Source organism: Heliangelus exortis, chromosome 2 (assembly GCF_036169615.1).
Source record: "Heliangelus exortis chromosome 2, bHelExo1.hap1, whole genome shotgun sequence".
Lineage (NCBI taxonomy): Eukaryota > Metazoa > Chordata > Aves > Apodiformes > Trochilidae > Heliangelus > Heliangelus exortis.
In genome coordinates, this window is record NC_092423.1 from 28,902,864 (window position 1) to 28,921,996 (window position 19,133).

General features: G+C 34.7%; 1 protein-coding gene across 4 annotated transcripts in view; it reads right to left on the reverse strand.

Moving 5' to 3' along the window:
- The window catches only part of DGKB (diacylglycerol kinase beta), a 327,271-nt gene that overhangs the window by 217,476 nt on the left and 90,662 nt on the right, over window positions 1–19,133 (reverse strand). For 2 of the 4 annotated variants that reach the window (XM_071735357.1, XM_071735358.1), the window contains 5 exons: window positions 17,251–17,339; window positions 17,054–17,170; window positions 12,884–12,982; window positions 5,275–5,307; window positions 506–622 (listed from right to left, as the gene is read on the reverse strand). In XM_071735357.1, the coding sequence (XP_071591458.1) occupies window positions 506–622; window positions 5,275–5,307; window positions 12,884–12,982; window positions 17,054–17,170; window positions 17,251–17,339 (455 nt within the window). The remainder of the gene's footprint in view (window positions 1–505; window positions 623–5,274; window positions 5,308–12,883; window positions 12,983–17,053; window positions 17,171–17,250; window positions 17,340–19,133) is intronic. The other 2 variants (XM_071735359.1, XM_071735360.1) reach the window with 1 other exon arrangement.

Here is a 19,133-nt window from a genome sequence, read left to right on the forward strand (position 1 = left end):
AAAAACTTTCCATTACTGAAAACACTATGCCTCTTTCCACTCTTTTAATTTTGATGTGACAAATATCCTACCTGGAAATACCTGGACAAATAACATCCTTGAAGTTTACTCCAACCATCTAATAATTCATAGGTCCAAGTGGGAAGAGTGAACAATTATCAAGGCTCATATACTCAGATTTATAATGTAAATTCACACAATGCTGCATAACAGATATGAAAAAACTGCGTTCAGCTTCACCCTCCCAGTACAAGTGTTTTAGAGATTGTTTTCCTTCCCCCTTTATGTCTTAGGAAATCCCACCAATCACATAGGAAGCAGATCTGCATCACAGGATTCCTGTACAGATGGAAAAGTTTACCTACTGAATTTTCAAATATGCAGAAGCAAAATATTAGCAGTGACTGTACAGGAAATATTTAACTTTAAAGATTGCTCATTCTAGCATATCATTGTGTTCATACCTGTAAGTATTTCCTTAAAATTAAAATAACAATAATCACACCTGAAGACCTTGTCCATCTACGGTGACAGAATTTGCTCTTTGCATTTTGTTCCGTTCTCCCAGTTTGTTCATTTGCTGGGGGACACTCTTTTCTTTTTTCACTGTTGCCTGTCTTTCCTTGAAGAAACAAAACAAAACAAAACAACAAACAACAAACAAACAAAAGAAAAAGAGAAAAGGAAAAAATTGTATTATTTTAACACATTACATAATACTATAACTGTAAGTGGGGCTGTGCCTCCACAAAGTTGTTTTGACTGGAGAGTAATGTCAGATTCTGCTTTTATGAAAATGAGATCTCAGACAAGTTATTACACAATGTCTGGCCACTTCACATAACATCTATCTATGTGCCTGGACATTCCATAATGACTAGGCAATAGATGGATGAAAAGTGTGCAGTCACAACACAAATTGATGCAATGATGTGAAAAGATAATCTGACATTGCCAGGATGGCATTCTGAAACTTGACAGCCGAGCATACAATATACTTGACTGTTTAATAAGCACATTGATAAGAGACCAGTAATTTATCAAAATTTTATCTGAACTGCTAGCAAAGATTGGATGCTTAAAGAGTACTTTACCACTTTGGCAAAATATACCTGTCCTAAATGTACAGTAATCAATTGACTGAGTGGTTTTTTTATAAAATATGCATTTTGTATCAGAAACAAACCAGATTCCAAAACAGATTCTAAGCCATTGGCAATTTTTGATGCTGATATGCAGCACAATCCGATGGTTACTTGAAAGAAGAAAGCTCAGAAGTATGTTGCCGTAATCATATTTTCAACTGTTGTCAGGTCACTTCAGAGAACTCAGAATGAAAAAATAAAGATGTCCTTGCTCTTTGTATCTCATTTACCCTATTTATAAATTGAACCCAGCAGGTCCTTTTATGTTGTCCAAAAAATGCACTGTAACTTAAAGCAGCAGATGTTTATCGAATAGAATTGGTGTCCCCAGTCCCAAACACATCCCAGTCACTTTCCTCACTTCACAAAAGGAAGGCTTTAAAACTAGGCAGGGGAAAGAGGTGGCACAAAGCTGCTCCGGTGGAAAAGAGCATGAAGAGTGTTGCTCTTCCTGCTACTGCATTTTGTAAACTGTTCATTAAGTGTTACCATTAACATTCCATACGAGGTAGACTCTTCCACTACTTCTGGTAAAGCTTCAGGGATTGCACTAGCCATGAATCCATGCCACTCCTTCTGTAGCAGTTTAAACCAGTAAGAAACACTGAAACATTCTCTGGCAGGAAGGGAGTATCTCCCATTTTAATACAGTGGCTTGTGGTAGCCAAGTGTTTTGGGGAACTTTGGCAATCTGATTACATTTCCTATAGAAGGACTGATAAGTCTATGCCACAGAATGAAAAAACAAGAACCAAAAAAAACCCCAAAACTAAATAGCAAGGGAGTCTACACTATTTCCCATATGCAATGAGACTCTTAGGAGTCTAGTTAACTGAGCTCTGTGATTCTCTGAGTAAACTGGTGAGTTCAAGAGGAGATCCAGTAGTCTAGACCACTATATCACTGCTTTAAACAGAAAACAGTGAAAGCAATTAGAGCTATTAATCTCAGCCCAAACCTTCAAACACAGACAAGCATTGTCCATAATAGTGTCTATTTGCAGTTTGCTTATGACACCAAGTTAGGTAGGATTGATCTGCCAGGATAGGATAGGATGGGATAGGATAGGATGGGATAGGATAGGATAGGATGGGATGGGATAGGATAGGATAGGATAGGATAGGATAGGATAGGATAGGATAGGATAGGATAGGATAGGATAGGATAGGATAGGATAGGATAGGATAGGATAGGATAGGATAGGATAGGAAAGCTCTGCAGAGGCACCTGGATGGGCTGGATTGATGGTCCTAGGCCAATTCTAAGAGATTCAACCAGGCTAAGAGCCAGGTCTAGCACTTGGGTAACAGCAATCCCATGCAATGCTACAGGCTTTGGAAAGCTGACCACAGTGAAAAAAGGACTTGGAAGTTTTGATTGATAGCCGGCTGAGTATGAGCAAGCAGTGTGACCAGGTTGCCAAGAAGGCCAAGAGCATCCTGGTTTGTATCATAAATATTGTGGCTATCAAGGCTAGAGAAGTGATTGTCCTCCAGTACTGGCACTTGGTGAGGCTGCACCTTAAATACTGTGTTCAGTTTTGGGCCCCTCACTATGAGGTTGTTTTTCTGGAGAAAAGAAGGCTGAGGCTAGACTACTCTACAGCTGCGTGAAAGAAAGCTGTAGTGGGGTGAATGTTGTATGTCTTCTTCTAAATTACAAGGGACAAAACAGGAGGGACTGGCCTCAAGTTGTTCCAGGGGAAGTTTAGATTGGATATTAGGGAAAATTTCTTCACTGAAAGGCTTGTCAGAAACTGAAACAGGCTGCCCAGTGAAGTGAGGGAGTCACCATGCCCAAAGGTATTTAAAAGACAGGTAGATGTGGCACTTAGGAACGTGACTTAATGGTGCACTTGGCAGTTCACTAGGTTAACAATTGAACTTGATGATCTTAAGGGTCATTTCCAACCAAAATGACTCTCCAATTTTGTAACAATGCCTAATAAATCACTGACTTTTTACTTATTTATTTTATGATTTCTTTAAAAAGTATAACTAGGATGAGACATCCAAACACAGTAACATTTGAAAACGAACACAAAACACTAATGCACAAGAGTATGGCTTAGTGCCAAGGACAGAGAGTAAGAAACGTCAGTATGAAGGAACCTTCATACTTCATTGCATATGTAAGAAGCAGCTTTGGGGCTTTAAACAATTTTATGAATAACTACCCTTTAAAAGTCACTACATTCTATAAAAAGTAAGCATATCATGTTAAACAGGGTTTATATTACAGCCAAATCTGGCTCTTTGATATTGCAACATCTTAAAAAAATCAAATCAGATGTCAGCAATACAGACACACATAGTAAAAAAAATCCCTGGTTTCTAACAAAAATCTGAGATGAAGCATAAATTTTTTGAAGTCTAGAAAAACATTACACTACAGAACATATTTGTGATACTTAAAAGAAAAAGGCAACATAAAGGAACAGATTCAGTTTTGTGTTAACAAAACACTGTTCCAAAGAGGCCTCCTTGTAAAGTATGGCACTAAAAATCTTCTTGCATATATTATGTTATTACTTAGAGGAAAAGCATTTATACACTGCTGAGAACTGTCTTTACATAAATGATGTCTACCACAGTGCCCAGTCCTGCTGTTATCAATCATTCTGCAGCAAAACGCAGTAACAAATTCTTCAAGCAATGTTTCGATATTGGGCTTTTTTTTTTTTTCCACCACAATACAGATAGCAGCAAATACCCTCATGCTGGCCCTGGCCCTTGAAGCTGCTGAATCAACCACATTTCTCCTCAACTTTATATTACCTGCCCATAAAAAAAAAACAAACCACTGTTTTACTCACGAAGACAACTTGTCCCACACAGTGACTACACAAGATTAGGCAATATACCTCACACAACATAACAGAAAATATCCTAGATTCATGACAGAATTTTCTGAGGTGTTATAAAAAAATCATATACAGATACTTGACCTCATCATTGAAGGTCTGCTTCCTTCAATGATGATTTTTGAAGCATAAATTATTTATTTGGCATCATCCATCTTATATGACTCTGATACCACAATATACATCAACACATGTACCAGCCATTCTCTCTGAAACATTTCTAAAGAAGCAGATAGGAGTTTATAAATTTCCTAAAGAATTATATCTTATAATGTTATACATATGTCATACAAGTGAATAACTGTTTTACAGTGTGCATGAAGTAATGCAATAATGTGCATCAATTCTACTGAATAAATCTATTAATGGTACAAAAATTCAATGTAGCATTTTATTTGAAAAAGTCTGTTTTTAATATTATTTCACAGTTATTTTGTTTTATATATGAAATAGAAAGCTGTCTCTCTAATGCAGTTGTTCATGATTGACTGAATAACTGTCTCTCAGGAACTATAACATTACTAATCTACCCAAGAGTGTCAGAAACTAAGCAGTGTCATTTTTTATGAGATAATAACAGTTTAATAGAATCACCTGTGGATAGGATCCTACAAATTCTAGCAATGTTAAGACAAATTTGACATGCACTGAATAAATGGTTTTACAAAATAAAAAAAAATTTTTTTGAGGTAAGAAATGTTTCTGCAATGCTTGTGCTATATTTTATACCTAATAAGTAAAGCATACAAAATGATAAACATATCTGTGAACCATTTTGTTTAGGGTACATGCATGAGGTCGATAGAGATATTGAATACAGCATTTTAAAAGGTATTGTACATTTTGACGGCTCAAAGAATCAGGCTTTTCTGTTCTTTTGGTATACGCCAGAGCACATACCTTGCAAAACAGTACTTACCACAACAAATTTTTTCCACCCATTTTTGCACCTCTAATACCTTTTTTTCTCCCCTTGGACTTCCCACTTGGAAGTCCACATCCCTTAACTGGAGCTTCTACCATTCAATATTGCTCCAGGGAGACAACTGGGAGGGAAGAATGATTCAATTGTATCTACCCCTTTTACTCATCCAAACAAGAAAAACGAATTGCTAAATAAGTCAGGGCCTTTCGAATGACAGCACGGAATGCCACGTCTGTATTTTTAGTTCAGCCCCAAAATGCACTTTTTTTTACAGCAAGCGGCACGTACAATATCGCGATCCGTCAGTACTCGTGTGTACCCGGATGCCTCCCGTTACGCACCTCAGGGAGCAACCCTCCTAAAGTGGGAAGCGTCTGTTGGGAAAAGAGAATGTTAGGCTGCAGCACCAAACAGCTGGGATGGGAAGAGGCATGGAGAGAGAGATCACAGGGAACGTTACCTTGCAGCAGTTGTACTTACAGCAAACACACACGGCATGGTTTTTTTGTTTGGTTTGGTTTAGTTTGTTTTCTTACACATCTGCATGACCATACTTGCCCAGTGCTTTTGCTGTCATATAATTTATGTTCTGGGAAGGATGTGTGGGACTATTTTATCACCAGCTAAAAGTGTTAAACAATCTAGACTTACTATTCTTTTAAACAGTAAGAGAGATACTTCGTACTTGGAGAGTAATCTTTTAATTAATATTCCAAGACTTCAAATCCTCATCCAAAGCAAGTATCTTACTCAAAATTTTTTCCCACTAAAATTGCTATATCATGTTCATCTTCAAAAAGTATTTCTATTCTTTAGAAATAGACATACAAAGATACAGAATAGTAACCAGTGGCTTACTATTTGTTACCTCTACATTTTAATTGCTGACAGAATCCAGGAAAAAATGCTTTTTCTCCCCTTCTCTTACTCAAAGTGCAAATCTATTTTTCTGGATTATTTTGTATGCAACTGAGATTACTTAAAACAATTTTTTTAAACATAAAATAACAATTTCTTTATAAATTAAATAGGCCTCTAAAGCCACTAGCGAATGCTTAATACCATTACACAGTTGTGTCAAGTAGCTACTGAAATTTGAGATTACTCCTGTATGATAATTATTTCTTTTATACTATATCCTTTCAGATGAAGCATATACCCTACAGCCCAGCTAGAAGATGGGGGTGCATATGGAGAGAACCAAATTCTATGTTATTATGAGTAAACTAAACCAACTATAATTAAAATACACCCTGTTTTAGAACTGAGAAACGTGAACTTGAAAGATATTGATCAGGCTAATCTGGCCAGGAAAGATCATATGGAATGTACAAAATATGTCTTAAAGTTATCCTGAAATACTATCAGGATGAAGGCCATAGAAGTATGAACATGACTTTTCGAAACCAATGTTTTGTTTTTTTTTTAAAGGAACTTAGAGGAACCTGCTCAATGAATCCTTAAACTATTTCATTTAATGACATGAGACTCTCCAAGGGGTGCAAAACCTGTGCTTTAATATGCAACGAAATATTAGAATAGGTACACATAGACTGTCATTGTATAAGCCTGTGAGGAATTCAAGACCTTGCCTACAGAAATTCCATTCCATCCAATTTATGTCCTTAATCACATAAAACCCAAAGAAAACCAAGGATTCACATACCCTGAAAACTTAAAAAGATCACCCCAGTACCCCAAAACCCTGGAAACCAACCTCTTTGAGACATCTATCAGATATCACATCCAGCTAACTCAGATTTAGATATTTTAAAATATTTTGAAATTTTACTTTATCAAATTTTTCCACATTTCTAGATCTAACTCTGTGTACATACTAATCAGAAGGGCCAATACTAGGACAGCACATCATGCTGTCTTGAGAGCTCCTAGAGCTGTAGCCCAGCCCTTCACCTATGGGCTGAAGCTTAATGTCATCCTGTGGACAAAATTAGCTACCAATTCACTAGCAAAAATACTGCCCAGTGAGTTACACATGCCCATGCTTTAAGGAAAAGGTAATTAATCTGAGAGCTGTCTTGATAGAAACACTTGCAGGTAAAATAAATCACATTATGTCAATCAGAAGGAAGTATCTTGTCACCCATAATACTTGTAGACAAAATACAGGGGAAAAAGACAAGGCTGGACTAGAGACATAATCACCTGAGAATACCTTCCAAAATCATATTCCTTGTTCTGAACAAGGAATTTCTACATGATAACTTTACATAAGTACTTCATGTAGATTCTTTACTAAGTCCTAATAGAGATGTAGAGAATTATACATCAAAATCATAGTCAAGAATTTCTCATTTAGCATGTTGGTCTTAGTTCAGTTAGTTGACTAAAAACAACATCTCATGTCTAGCACCCATTCAATATTGACATACACCAAAAGTAGGGCCCAAGACTTAATTTGCGACCTAAAATGAGCTTGTGCTATAGCAGGCAATTATGCACAGTGTCCCAGAAAGACTAAGGAGTTGGAAAAGAATTCTGAAAATAAAAACATGTGCAACTCCAACAGCAGAGGTTCTAAGGAATAAGCTTAGGAACAGACAGTAGTGATGAGTTGTGGGCAGGCAACTAGATATAACTTAAAATGATTGAATGGCTGCCATTTGAGTTTATCAGCATCTTATTATTTTAACATTGAACTGTGTTTGCTGAACAGATAATTAGTTAGGAAGATACATTTTCCTCCAGGGCAATTATTAATTTCCTTCTGACTTAAAAGAAATGAAAAAGCTCTTAGTGTAGATAAGCACACCATTATATTTCAAGTCTGTATTAGATTCTCAGAGAACTGAATCTGCAATATGATATGCAACAGAAAAGGAAAACAGTGTTTTGTTTTTTAAATTTGTTTCAATTCCTATGTCATTATCTAATATTCAACAACCAGATTTAAATTCCACCCCCATAGAAGCATATACATTCAAATAACTATGTTGGGGTTTGGAGGTTTTTTTGGTAGTATCTTTGTTTAGAAACTCAGAATAAGGCTAGCATTCAACTTCAAAGGATCAACTTGCTCGTAAGGATGCTTATACACTGCACTGATTTTCTGTGCTCCATGTTGAACCTGGATTCAACTGAGTTAAAACTGATCTCTACCATAATAAAAACAGAAGAATCATTTTAGGATCAAAAACTAGAAAATGGATTAAGAAAGGTCATTCTTCAACTAGTAACTGCTAATTCCCTTTTTCTGTCTCAATATCTCTGCTTTCCTATGTGAGTAATATATACCTGCCTCACAGGAAAACAGTATTAATAAACCATATTATCAGAGATAGAAAAAATATCTATTGAACTATGTTGCAACTATAACACAGTCATTAGCTATTCTGTATCTATATCTAGTCTCACTAAATAGTGGTAGTCAAATAAAATTCCTCTACAGCATTTTCAACCTCTATTCAGTATTATTGTTTTGCCAGCTATATGCCATAATGTGCATTGCTTAGTTGCTCAGGACACATTGCTTCGCTATAGCATTTGTAATCTGCTGTATGCACTATGTGCCTAAAGAGATCTAGTTAGAAACAGCAGATTTTTGAGCATTTATGTTCTCGTGCAATAAAATGCCAAACCAACGCAAAGCTTGGACCAGATGATCCTTGAGATACCTTCCAAACCTATGATTAAATCTGACCCAAACTGGATACATATATTTCCTCCACCAGAATATATAACTGTTAATATTTTAAAATAAGATGTTAAATGAATTTGATTTTTGATATTTTATATTAGATGTATAAAAAAAAATTATGGTATAAAAATTGGATATCAATACGTATATTCGTATACACAGAATTTATCTCTGAATTACTGTGTCCTAAAAAGTTATAAAGATTTTGACTGCAAAAAAGAAAGGACATATTCAGAAGAGAAAAGACAAGTCAGTGACTTCAAACTTTTTATCACAATGACCAATTTGGCCCAGAATGCTGAAAAATAAAGTTGACAATAAAATACATGGAAATATATCCCATTTTAAATTTTAATTATTTAACTTCTCATCTTCAACATTACAGCAGACCCTCCCCTGCTGAAATAAACTCGTTACTATGGAGACAGTGACAACTACCATATAGTAACACTTGCATTATAATCAGGGTACCTTATGTTTTACAATTTATTCCATAATTTTCTTTTTATTCCACAACAATTTTAATTATAGTTTTCAAAACCAATGTTAGAAATTAAGTTAAAGAAAAAAATAATTGTAAAGTTTTCATAAACAATAGGAAAATAAAAATAATCACGCATGAGGAAATAAATATATAACGATTAAATAGTAGTCTTTTATTGGTTGATTTGTCATTACCCAAGGCTATATATATTTTGGTAACAGAAAAATGCAATTATTCTTCTACAAATACAAATACAACTTACAGCATCCTCTGTGTTCATCAATAAATAGAGCAAAGTAAAGGAAGGCACCTACTGAAGAAGCCAAAATGTATGGTAGCATTTTTCCCTCTTTACCTTATAAAGGGGAGGGGAGAGAGAAACTGTATCATGAGAGACCAATTTTTTTCTTCACTACTCACTCATCTCATTCCAATACCCAGGTTTTAACCTGGTTATGATCTAATTCTCTACTCTTGGTAGGCTAGGATTCAATTGAGTTAAAGATTTTTAAACTCACTGCCAGTCAACCTTATCATGAACTTTCATTATGTGCATGTAATTAATTGGGTCCAATGAACAATATCAGCACTGAGTTATAGACTTTTCCCCCCACCATATAATTAGAATATAATTACCCACAGGATATCAGAATGATGCAAAACCTTTCCTCTAAATGTGCCCTCATTAGGAAACAAGTCTCAATGTACATTTATTCAATCAGTATGAATTAATTAAAACGTTACCGAAATAAAAGAGAGTAACATTAAAGTCTATCTGACATCTATTAAAAGACTATCACTTGAAATCTGCACACACAGTTTATAACAAAACTCACTTAACTTGAACAAAAATACGTACAACAAGCCTTATATACGGTAAACAGAAAAGTAAAAGGGGCCATTTTTAAAGTTGACAGACTACATTCTACTAAAACATCTAAAAGTACTGCTGTGAGACATGAAAAATCTTTATAAGGCACTGAATCCAGACAGATAGCTGAGCCTTTCATGACGTACACAGCACCAACTGTGTGAATTTCCCCATGGTTTCTTTTTGACCTGAGAACATAGCATATCATATTTAGGAATAACATCTGACAAGTTCCACTTTGTGCATTTCTAAGATGTTAGCTTTCTTATTTGACTTAGACCAGGCATCTGGTCTAACTTTCAGATGATGAAGCATTTAAGTTCTCTCTCCAGCTCTTAAGAGAAATGACAGTACATGAGGATCATGCCACTCACTCTGTTTTAGGGGAATCTCTCGTATCTAAAGAGACCCTAAATGAGTAATTTAGAACAGCCACCTGAGCTGAGATGGCTGTACTTTGGGGGGGAGAGATTTATCACCCTTCATGATATTACAATCAGGAAGGGTAGGTTTTAATTTCTTCTTCACTGTTGCAGCAATGATTCTGCACATCAATGGATACCTAGGAAATGGAGAAACCAAGCGGATATGGACCTGAATGACAAATTGCAACCCACAGACCAGTTTGGTAACTCTAATATAATACATGGTCCTGGTGAAATGCAATTTATGAAAAAAACTATCATTATCTCTGCAGAAAGAGTTGCAGATGGAAGGTAGGGCCAAAACATTTGAGAGATCAAAGACAGACAATTTTTCACCTTGCTATTTTCCAACAACTCCTATAACTTATTCTGCAGGAGATAGAAATACATTCTTCTCTGACACCTCAAAATACTCAAAGATAAACCTGGTACAGAAAACACTGTGTGAAAATGGCTGTGTGCTATCCTTTACCTCTCACATGTGCAGCATTTTAAAAACATCACTGCTCAGATGATCACTGAAGCTAAATGTGTCCTAGCTGAAATACTCTTCCTACTGCAAGGTATATCAGACTTGATACATCTGAACACATCATTTCCAGTAACAGACACACTCATTACTGCATCCTTAAGACAGTTTTGACATGGATATGTTCACTGATTTTGCTGTCATTATTGAGAGTGCTGGTTTCACATACAATGAAACACTATTTCTCAAAAGGAATCTCCATAACAGGAAGAAGGAGAAACTAATTAAAAAATTGCTAAGATAAATAATACTTACACTGCAATCAATAGTATCTAGAAGGAATTCCTATTAGCTTGGTCACTGATTAAGTATTTATAATGTAAGTATACTCAGGATTTTAATGCCTTTTTGGAAAAAAATATTAGATGAAAAAATATGCTACAAAATTATAAAGTTCTCATTATCAAATAACAGTAAAATACATTTTTCGTTCCTAACTACATATGGTACTGAAAAACATGTTTCATGTTACATTATTAGTATGTAATACTGAAACATGATTCTGATACAGGAAAACATATTTACTTCTGCTTAAGCCTTCAAAATTTGCAGATAAAACAAACCTATTCAAGGGTGATTTGACTCTAGAGTGGTTTTATATATCCTTTAAACAACTTAACTAAACTAGAATTGTGGAATGCAAATCTTAATTCCTCTATACCTCTTCCTCTCCTGAAAAGAAAATGGAGTTACACAAATGTAATTGAAGATAAAATTTCAGGCTGAGGCTTTATTCAGTTTATAAGAATGGCAAACAATAAATAATAATAAAACAAAAACAGTCCAATTACAAAATAGTAATTCCTACATGTTAATTTTTAAAGTATAACCTAAGTTTCTGAAAATCAAATACTCTAAAACAAAACATCCAACAAATTTAAAATAATATTTTACAATTATTATTCAGAACATGTCCAGGCAATACCAAAGTAGTATTACAGACAAACTACAAAGGGAGTATTGACTCCTCATAAATAGTAAAAAATATTTCATAAATATTAAAGCCAGCTTTAAACTGCTTTACTTTCATTGACAGCAATGGAATAGTCCCAATCTATTCGAGTACAGAGCCAAAGTCTAGCACGCACCTCTTAGCAGATTTATAAACAACCAAGCTAAAGGTTTAATCAGAAAACAAGTTATTGAGAACAGGCACGAATGTTATTCTTAATGATCAGAAACAGGTTTAAGATCAGAAAGTACAGTGTCTCGGTTTTGCCTCCCTGCAATAAATCACTCTCTCTTAAATCCAAGAATTTCTTACTGTTATTATGAAATAAATTTAGAGTAAGAGAACCACGTCTGTTCTGTTACAAAAATGATGATGCTACCACTGTCATCAGCACAAAACATCCAATTTAATATATGAATACATAAGTTAATTCCAAAGCTCTTTTTTAATGATAAGCTGCTCTGCTCTTTTTTATACAACCTATGTATAGCTTTCATTTTTCTTTTCATTGAACTGAGTTATTGTTTTTGTGGATAGAGAAATTTACTGTCCACTACTACAGAATAAAATATACCATAATGTTGATGCATAGCTTACTGCAAGACCAGTGTCATCATTCTAGGTAACCTCCGGCTTAGATCAGAGACCTCAGCATTGCAGATATACAATATGCATCCCAAGCAAAAACTGTCCATAAGAATAACTTCATTATTCTGGGAAGTTGGATCTATAAAAGATGTAAAATGTAGAAGCGTTCTGCCTATACAGTTTCTGGTAAATACAGTCTGAGTAAGTGATAAAACCTGAGTCAGCTTCAGTCATAATATGCCCTACAGAAAGTTCATTCTCACATGAAGGAAAACACAACATGCAGAGGTTAAAGCATGCTTGAGCCTATAAACTCATCAGTCAGAATCACCCACTGTTTTCAAGTTCTGTGAATTTAATAAATAGTCCAACAGCACCAGCATTGTTTTATTCATTATCTGTGACAGAGGGTTACATCTGAAACAAACATATAGGTAACTCACCAATACTACTGGGCAGATCGATGTAGGTGGTAAAATATGGTCCTTCAAAGGTCCACAGTCACATTCAGGTTTTAGATGTGAAGCACATTTGTTATGCAACTATGGGAAGAAAGAAAATGAAGATTCAACTCTGACATTCTACAACTACAGTCTAAGAAAACAGGGCATCCTGGAATGGGTTGAAGAAAACAGGGCATCCTAGAATGGGTTGACTTCAAGTTAATCTAACTATTACTAGAGTATTACAAGCAAAATGATACACGATGCAGTGGAAAGCCTCTTAGGACTGACAAAACAAATTAATTTATATTGAAGCAAAGAACAGTAGAGCAAAATATTTTCCAGTATGGAAATTGCACATGCGGACCAGCAGACAAAATAAGAACACTTCATGGCAATATGGGAATATCAGCGTAGTGGTTATTGGTCAGCAAACCCTTTTTATCAGGAAGACAGCTTCTTGCACTGAGCCAGGAATTTCTGTTCTACTATTAGTGGATTCAGGAATGCTTTTGGTATTATTGGTATCACCGTCTCCTACCTGAAGCTGATAAAGTCACTACTGGTTCAAGTGTAATGCTGCAATATCTATGAAAACATATATAAAATATGAGAATCATGTAGGAATTTCTATGAGCTTTAAGATTTACTAGGGAAACTTTGGTCTTGATTGAATCAATGTTCAGGTCTGCACTGACTGCTGAGGAACTTGAATTACTCCCCTTTTCCTGTTTTATTCTTAGCATTCATCTAGTTTTCCTGAAATCAATGAGTGCTACTCTGAAAACACAGAACTAATATCCTCAAGTTTGCTGACTGAAAGAGCAGTGGCTTTCGTACATATTGCTAAAATGGCAGATGAGAAATATGTATGCGACATCGATATTAAATATAAAAAAAAAACTATTTAAGTATTAAAATTGAAATATTTAAGTAGTGAAATTTTGCACTAACAATCAAGAGTTCTTGTTGATATTTTCAGATCCAACAAGACAGTAGAAAGGCACAGCTAAATGCCTGGATTATGCAAAGCATTCACACCGATATACTTCATAATATTATTAGAGATAGCCAGAATAAAATACAACTCCACATTGTGAAATTTGTGAAAGGTTATTATTTCTGCAATGATGCAAAAAAAAATGTGAGTTCTTCAAGTAACATGCTTGTTTCTGCTTGTATGCTCATTTCCATAGGGATGAATACTTTGGTTTTTGAGAAGATACGTGTATTTGAATGGATGTAAAATAATCAAGATTATAAATATCAGAAATTTAAAGAATCTGCTTTAACAAGTGATTTAACCATTTTAATAGACAGACTACAGCATTAGTTCAACAGGTTCAACAGCTGTTATAAAAATCTGTCGTTCAACATCTACATCTGTAAACCACATTTTTCCAATGACCGATTCATTTTCCCTTAGATGATTTAACTATGACAGTATGAACTCTATTAAAATTACAATAAAACTGTACCACTTGCTGATGTATATAAGCTTTACCAGTAATACGGTCTTCATAAAGCTATCTGATACAGTTAATGTTGACATAACATTTCCAAATTTTGAACTGAATAGCACCTAATATTAGCCTCGTCCATATTAATTTATACTGCAAAGTTACCTTTTCAGGCAGTTACTTAGCAACAGAAAATAAAAGTCTAATGAGTTTCAATTTACTCCAAGTATTAAAGCTGTATTGTGAGGGTATTTTGGTAGCCCTGTAATCTAAATCATTTGTCATGCTAATTCGCTGCCTCAGTGGTAAGGCTACTTGTACCATAATTAATGCACACCAGGCCATGTTACATCAAATAACAGTATCTTCACACATTCAGTGGTAATTAGCAGCTTTGCTACTCAGTGGCATGTAAACTTATCTATGAAAAAAAATAGCTTAATCTTCTTATTAGTCTCTGCTGATCACTGACAACAGAATTGGCACGTAGCAGAAAACAGAAATGGCAGAAGATACGTAGCTTTAATGAAAATAACACTTTGACAAAATGAAATCAAATAACATGCATATCTGTTGAAAAGAAAATATAAAAAAACAGACTTTAGACATATTTCCCTACAATTCCCTTATCCCAAACCTAGCTCCTTTGGAATATAACCTCCCTCACAACAAGATGCCTGCAAAGTAGGTAAAAACATATTTTCTGGAGAGAAAGCAAGGAAAAAAAGCATTTATGAGACCCTAATAGAGAAGTACAGAGTATTTGGAAGAGGCAATCCTGGTTCTGGCTTAGAACTCACTGTAAGAGCCTCCTTAGTGAAAAACATCTCAGATTTTTGGGACTTTATTCAGTGATTTGACATTAGAAGTGACCCTATTAAGTTGTAAGAAAAAAAATATTTGGAATGCACAAAGAAGGCCCAAAATTAGTTCTGTAATAACTAGCATTCCCTTACATTATAAAAATATGGCAGCAACAAATCGTGAATGTGTTGCACAAGGGGCTGAAAATGTATGAAGGAGCATAATTATATATAAATTCAGAATTTAAAAATCATGCATCTGTTAGGAATTTAAAACTCTCTTTTCAGAAATAAACACTGCTATTAGCAAAGAAAGTTACTGCAATAGCATATATAGTATTGCAAGAAAAGTGAAAAGGAAATTGAAAAAATAACTTGAAGAATTATTAATTTTTTAAAAATTACTAATATTCACTTCTATGTCTAGTTTATACCTGAACCATAAATAAAATTATTAGTAGTTATTTGAAACTACAACACCACTTCTATGGAAAATGGAAATTCAACTGTAAAATTGTAAACCTCAGTGACAAGATTTTCAAAAGAACAGAGGCCTACTTTTAACTCGAATTTCAATTTCAAGACTTAAGTATGCACACAAGCACTCCAAAATATTTTCAAAAGAAATTAGACTCTTCCTCCACAGTGCTTTTAGTTATAAATAATTTCTCGGTATTTTTTTAATAAATCTCAGTTCTTACGGAACTCTCATCCAGACAGGTACCTTCCAGAAGTAAAAGACCTTTACATATCTGGTCCAGATTCATGTGAGAAAATGGGAAGATAATTTTTCTGAGAAGCTACAAAAATGGTTCCTCCCTTTGATTTCAAGAGCCTTACATAAGACATATTTCTTGAACGATAAACAGATACTACACAAATGTAAACACATCTATATCTAGAGTGGAAAATTCTTATTTATCTACCTAAACACAGATAGCTATTGCCTAAATTTAATTATCCTCATGCCAAAATTTTGGATTGGGTGTTTCATTCTCTGCATAAATTATCCAAATTTTGACAGCAATCTGGACTACACATTTGCTTTCTTATAAAACATTGGTTTTTAAGTAATCATAACAGCTTATCACTGAAAGTGTCCTGGATCTATTTTCTTTGATGATGTTTTGTATTATGTATTCTTGCAGTAAGAAAATGTGTCATAAACTTGTATACTGAAAACAAACACTCAGTCTCATTATTTAAAACACTCAACAAACAACTGTTGTTCCATAACAATAACAATAATAATAATATCAGCAAAAAAGCAAAAACCCCAGAAGAAGGCTGAATCTCTCCCTACTAGATTTAAATCCTGCCCAGGCAAGGAACAGAAATACTCTCATTGCTCCTTCTAGCATGAAGATCTCACTTATAAGAGCAGTGTTCCTTGAATGTCTTTAGTTCCAGTCATTGGTTCCTGCTGAATAAGGAGTGCACAAGAGTTGTATATATTAGACTTGGTGCACAGATTACTATATTACTGAGATGTCTCTGCTATTATTCCCAGACACTTGAAATCACTGCATCCTACCAGATGTCTTCAATTTCATTTGCCTGTCAGTACACTGCAGATTAGAATTTTGCCCTAGTGTCACGGTGACCTTGATTTTCCCCAGCACTGAAAACTCTTCTATAATCTTTCTATAATGTAGATCATGAATTCTGCTCTTTAGGATGACATATTATTTCCATTTTTACATTGCCTTGAAGCAGAGTACAACTTTGGGTATTTCAACAATTAAGGAATCCTATGAATATTCTCCATATACCATTTCTTAAACACACAGTATCCATTCCTGATAACGAAACTGAATTAGACCCTTTGAATTAAGAGTCTTCAAGAAAACATATGCAGATTTTTGGTTTTTTAACCTGGGCTAAAGGTTTTACTGTTATATACTCACTGTGATCTGACACCAAACACAGTGAAGTCCAGTCAAGCCTTGGTAACATTTTATAGTTTTGTGGCACTTATCACATTTTGTTGGACAATTTCCTTCTACCCAGAAATGGTGCATTACCTGCAAAAGAAAAGTGTGGATTTACGTGGGGTTAATAAACAGACAGGTACATTTTAAACTTAATGCCACCCCAAACTTACATCAGTATTCTTTTTGGACTTCACATATGTTTTGATGCAAGATGCGGGAGCTCTTGAGACACAGCGTTCATGGACTGTATACTTGCAAACTGAAAAAAAAGAAACACATTAACAGATGTTGAGGCAATGGTATTTCTGAATACATTTTTATGAAACAAATAACGTTACCAGCATGCTATCACCATATAATCAATCCAATCAGTCAATGAAAACTCAAGCTAGACTGCTTTTTCCGTAGAATACAAAAGGCCAATTAGAACAGGAAATATTATGCAAGTGAGAAATCCAAGAATACACTATCATTGCATAACAGGAAATTCTTAATTAAATCAGAGCTCACTAAATTTTTTCACGATAATTCCCAAATGACAAAAATATTAAAGACAAATTGATGACTGCCAAATGGTTTGGTGTCGTTTGCTAGTAGAAAGAAATCTATATTTTACAAACTATAGGCATGAGAGCAGCTGGCAAGCACAAAACCAAAAGCCAATGAGTTTATGTTGTTCTTTCTATTGATTTATAAATCTTAAATGGCTGATCAGTCCATTTTCAGAAAGCCTTTTTTTTTTGGTGTGCATTCCATGTGATCACCCTAAGTTTAACTCTTACTCTCCTAAATGCCATCTCCTAAGCATTTCTCTCTCTTTTTTTTTTTTTTTTTGTTTGTTTTTGTTTTTGTTTTTTGCTTTTTGTTTTTTTTGTTTGTTTATTTTTTTGTTTGTTTGCTTTGTTTTTGGTTTTGTTTTTCTTTCTAACCCTTTGACATCAGTTTTAGGTTACTACTATTGTTGACCAGGTCTGTAAAGATCATTAGATGCATTTGGAAAACATACAAATACCGGGGTGCAACACAAAGCTCTCCTGCCTTCAATTACACAGCTATGCCTAGATGAGGAAATAAAGTGATGCTACAGCTTATACCTGCATTCAATAGAGACAACTATTAACAACTGAGAATTAATTTCTCCCTGTGCAATATATGTCTCAAGCTTTTGACCTCGAGAGTAATTAAGCACAAAGTACTTCTAAACACCTTGCTTGCACCTATTACACAAACCCTGTGGGAGGCGCAGCCATTAATCAGACAAACTGCAGGGAGTAACATTGTTGATTGGACCATGGAGGGATGGTGAGGCCCCCTGCAGTTTCCTTTTTTTTTTTTTCCTCCCACACAATCTAAAATGCAAATAATGGAAATTATAGCAAGGAGTTGTAAAAATATATTGGAGAAGACGCTTAGCAAAATAAGGAAATAGTGTAAGAGTTTTGCAAGCAGCATCATGTCTCTTGCTGCACAAAGTAACTGAAAGGAGCATGTGGAAGTTCTTCAGATACTCTGGGACCATTTCTCTCCCCAGGTAAAAGCTAAGCACAATAACAAAAAAATTTTTAGAAGGTACATTGCAGCAGAGAAAATTAAAGCTCTTGTAAGGTGAGTCTTTTGGGGGCATTTGATATAACTCACCTACACATTCATAATAACTACTGAAGATGACCTACATCTGCCCCATAAGAAGTTTTCTTTACAAATATGGGTCTTTCACTCCCTCACAAAGATTAAGTTTATATCAGTCTGACATAAAAGAATATGAAGAATCTAACATTTCAAGATCTAACAGTCAGTTCACCACTTTACATATGTATTCTGGTTACTATCATTAGCATTTATTAATCTGAAGTTATGCAATTGATATTTATTTGCATTTTAATAAATGTATCTCTCTAATTCCATACTACTGTGAATAAATTTATACAATATGAAAACCTATGTGTGAAGGAGTTGCATCTGAGTTATGTTTTTGAGAGTTCTGTGGTCCACAGAGGAGAGAGAAATGGCCAATTCCAAAACACACATTCATTCAGACTAATCTCAAATTATA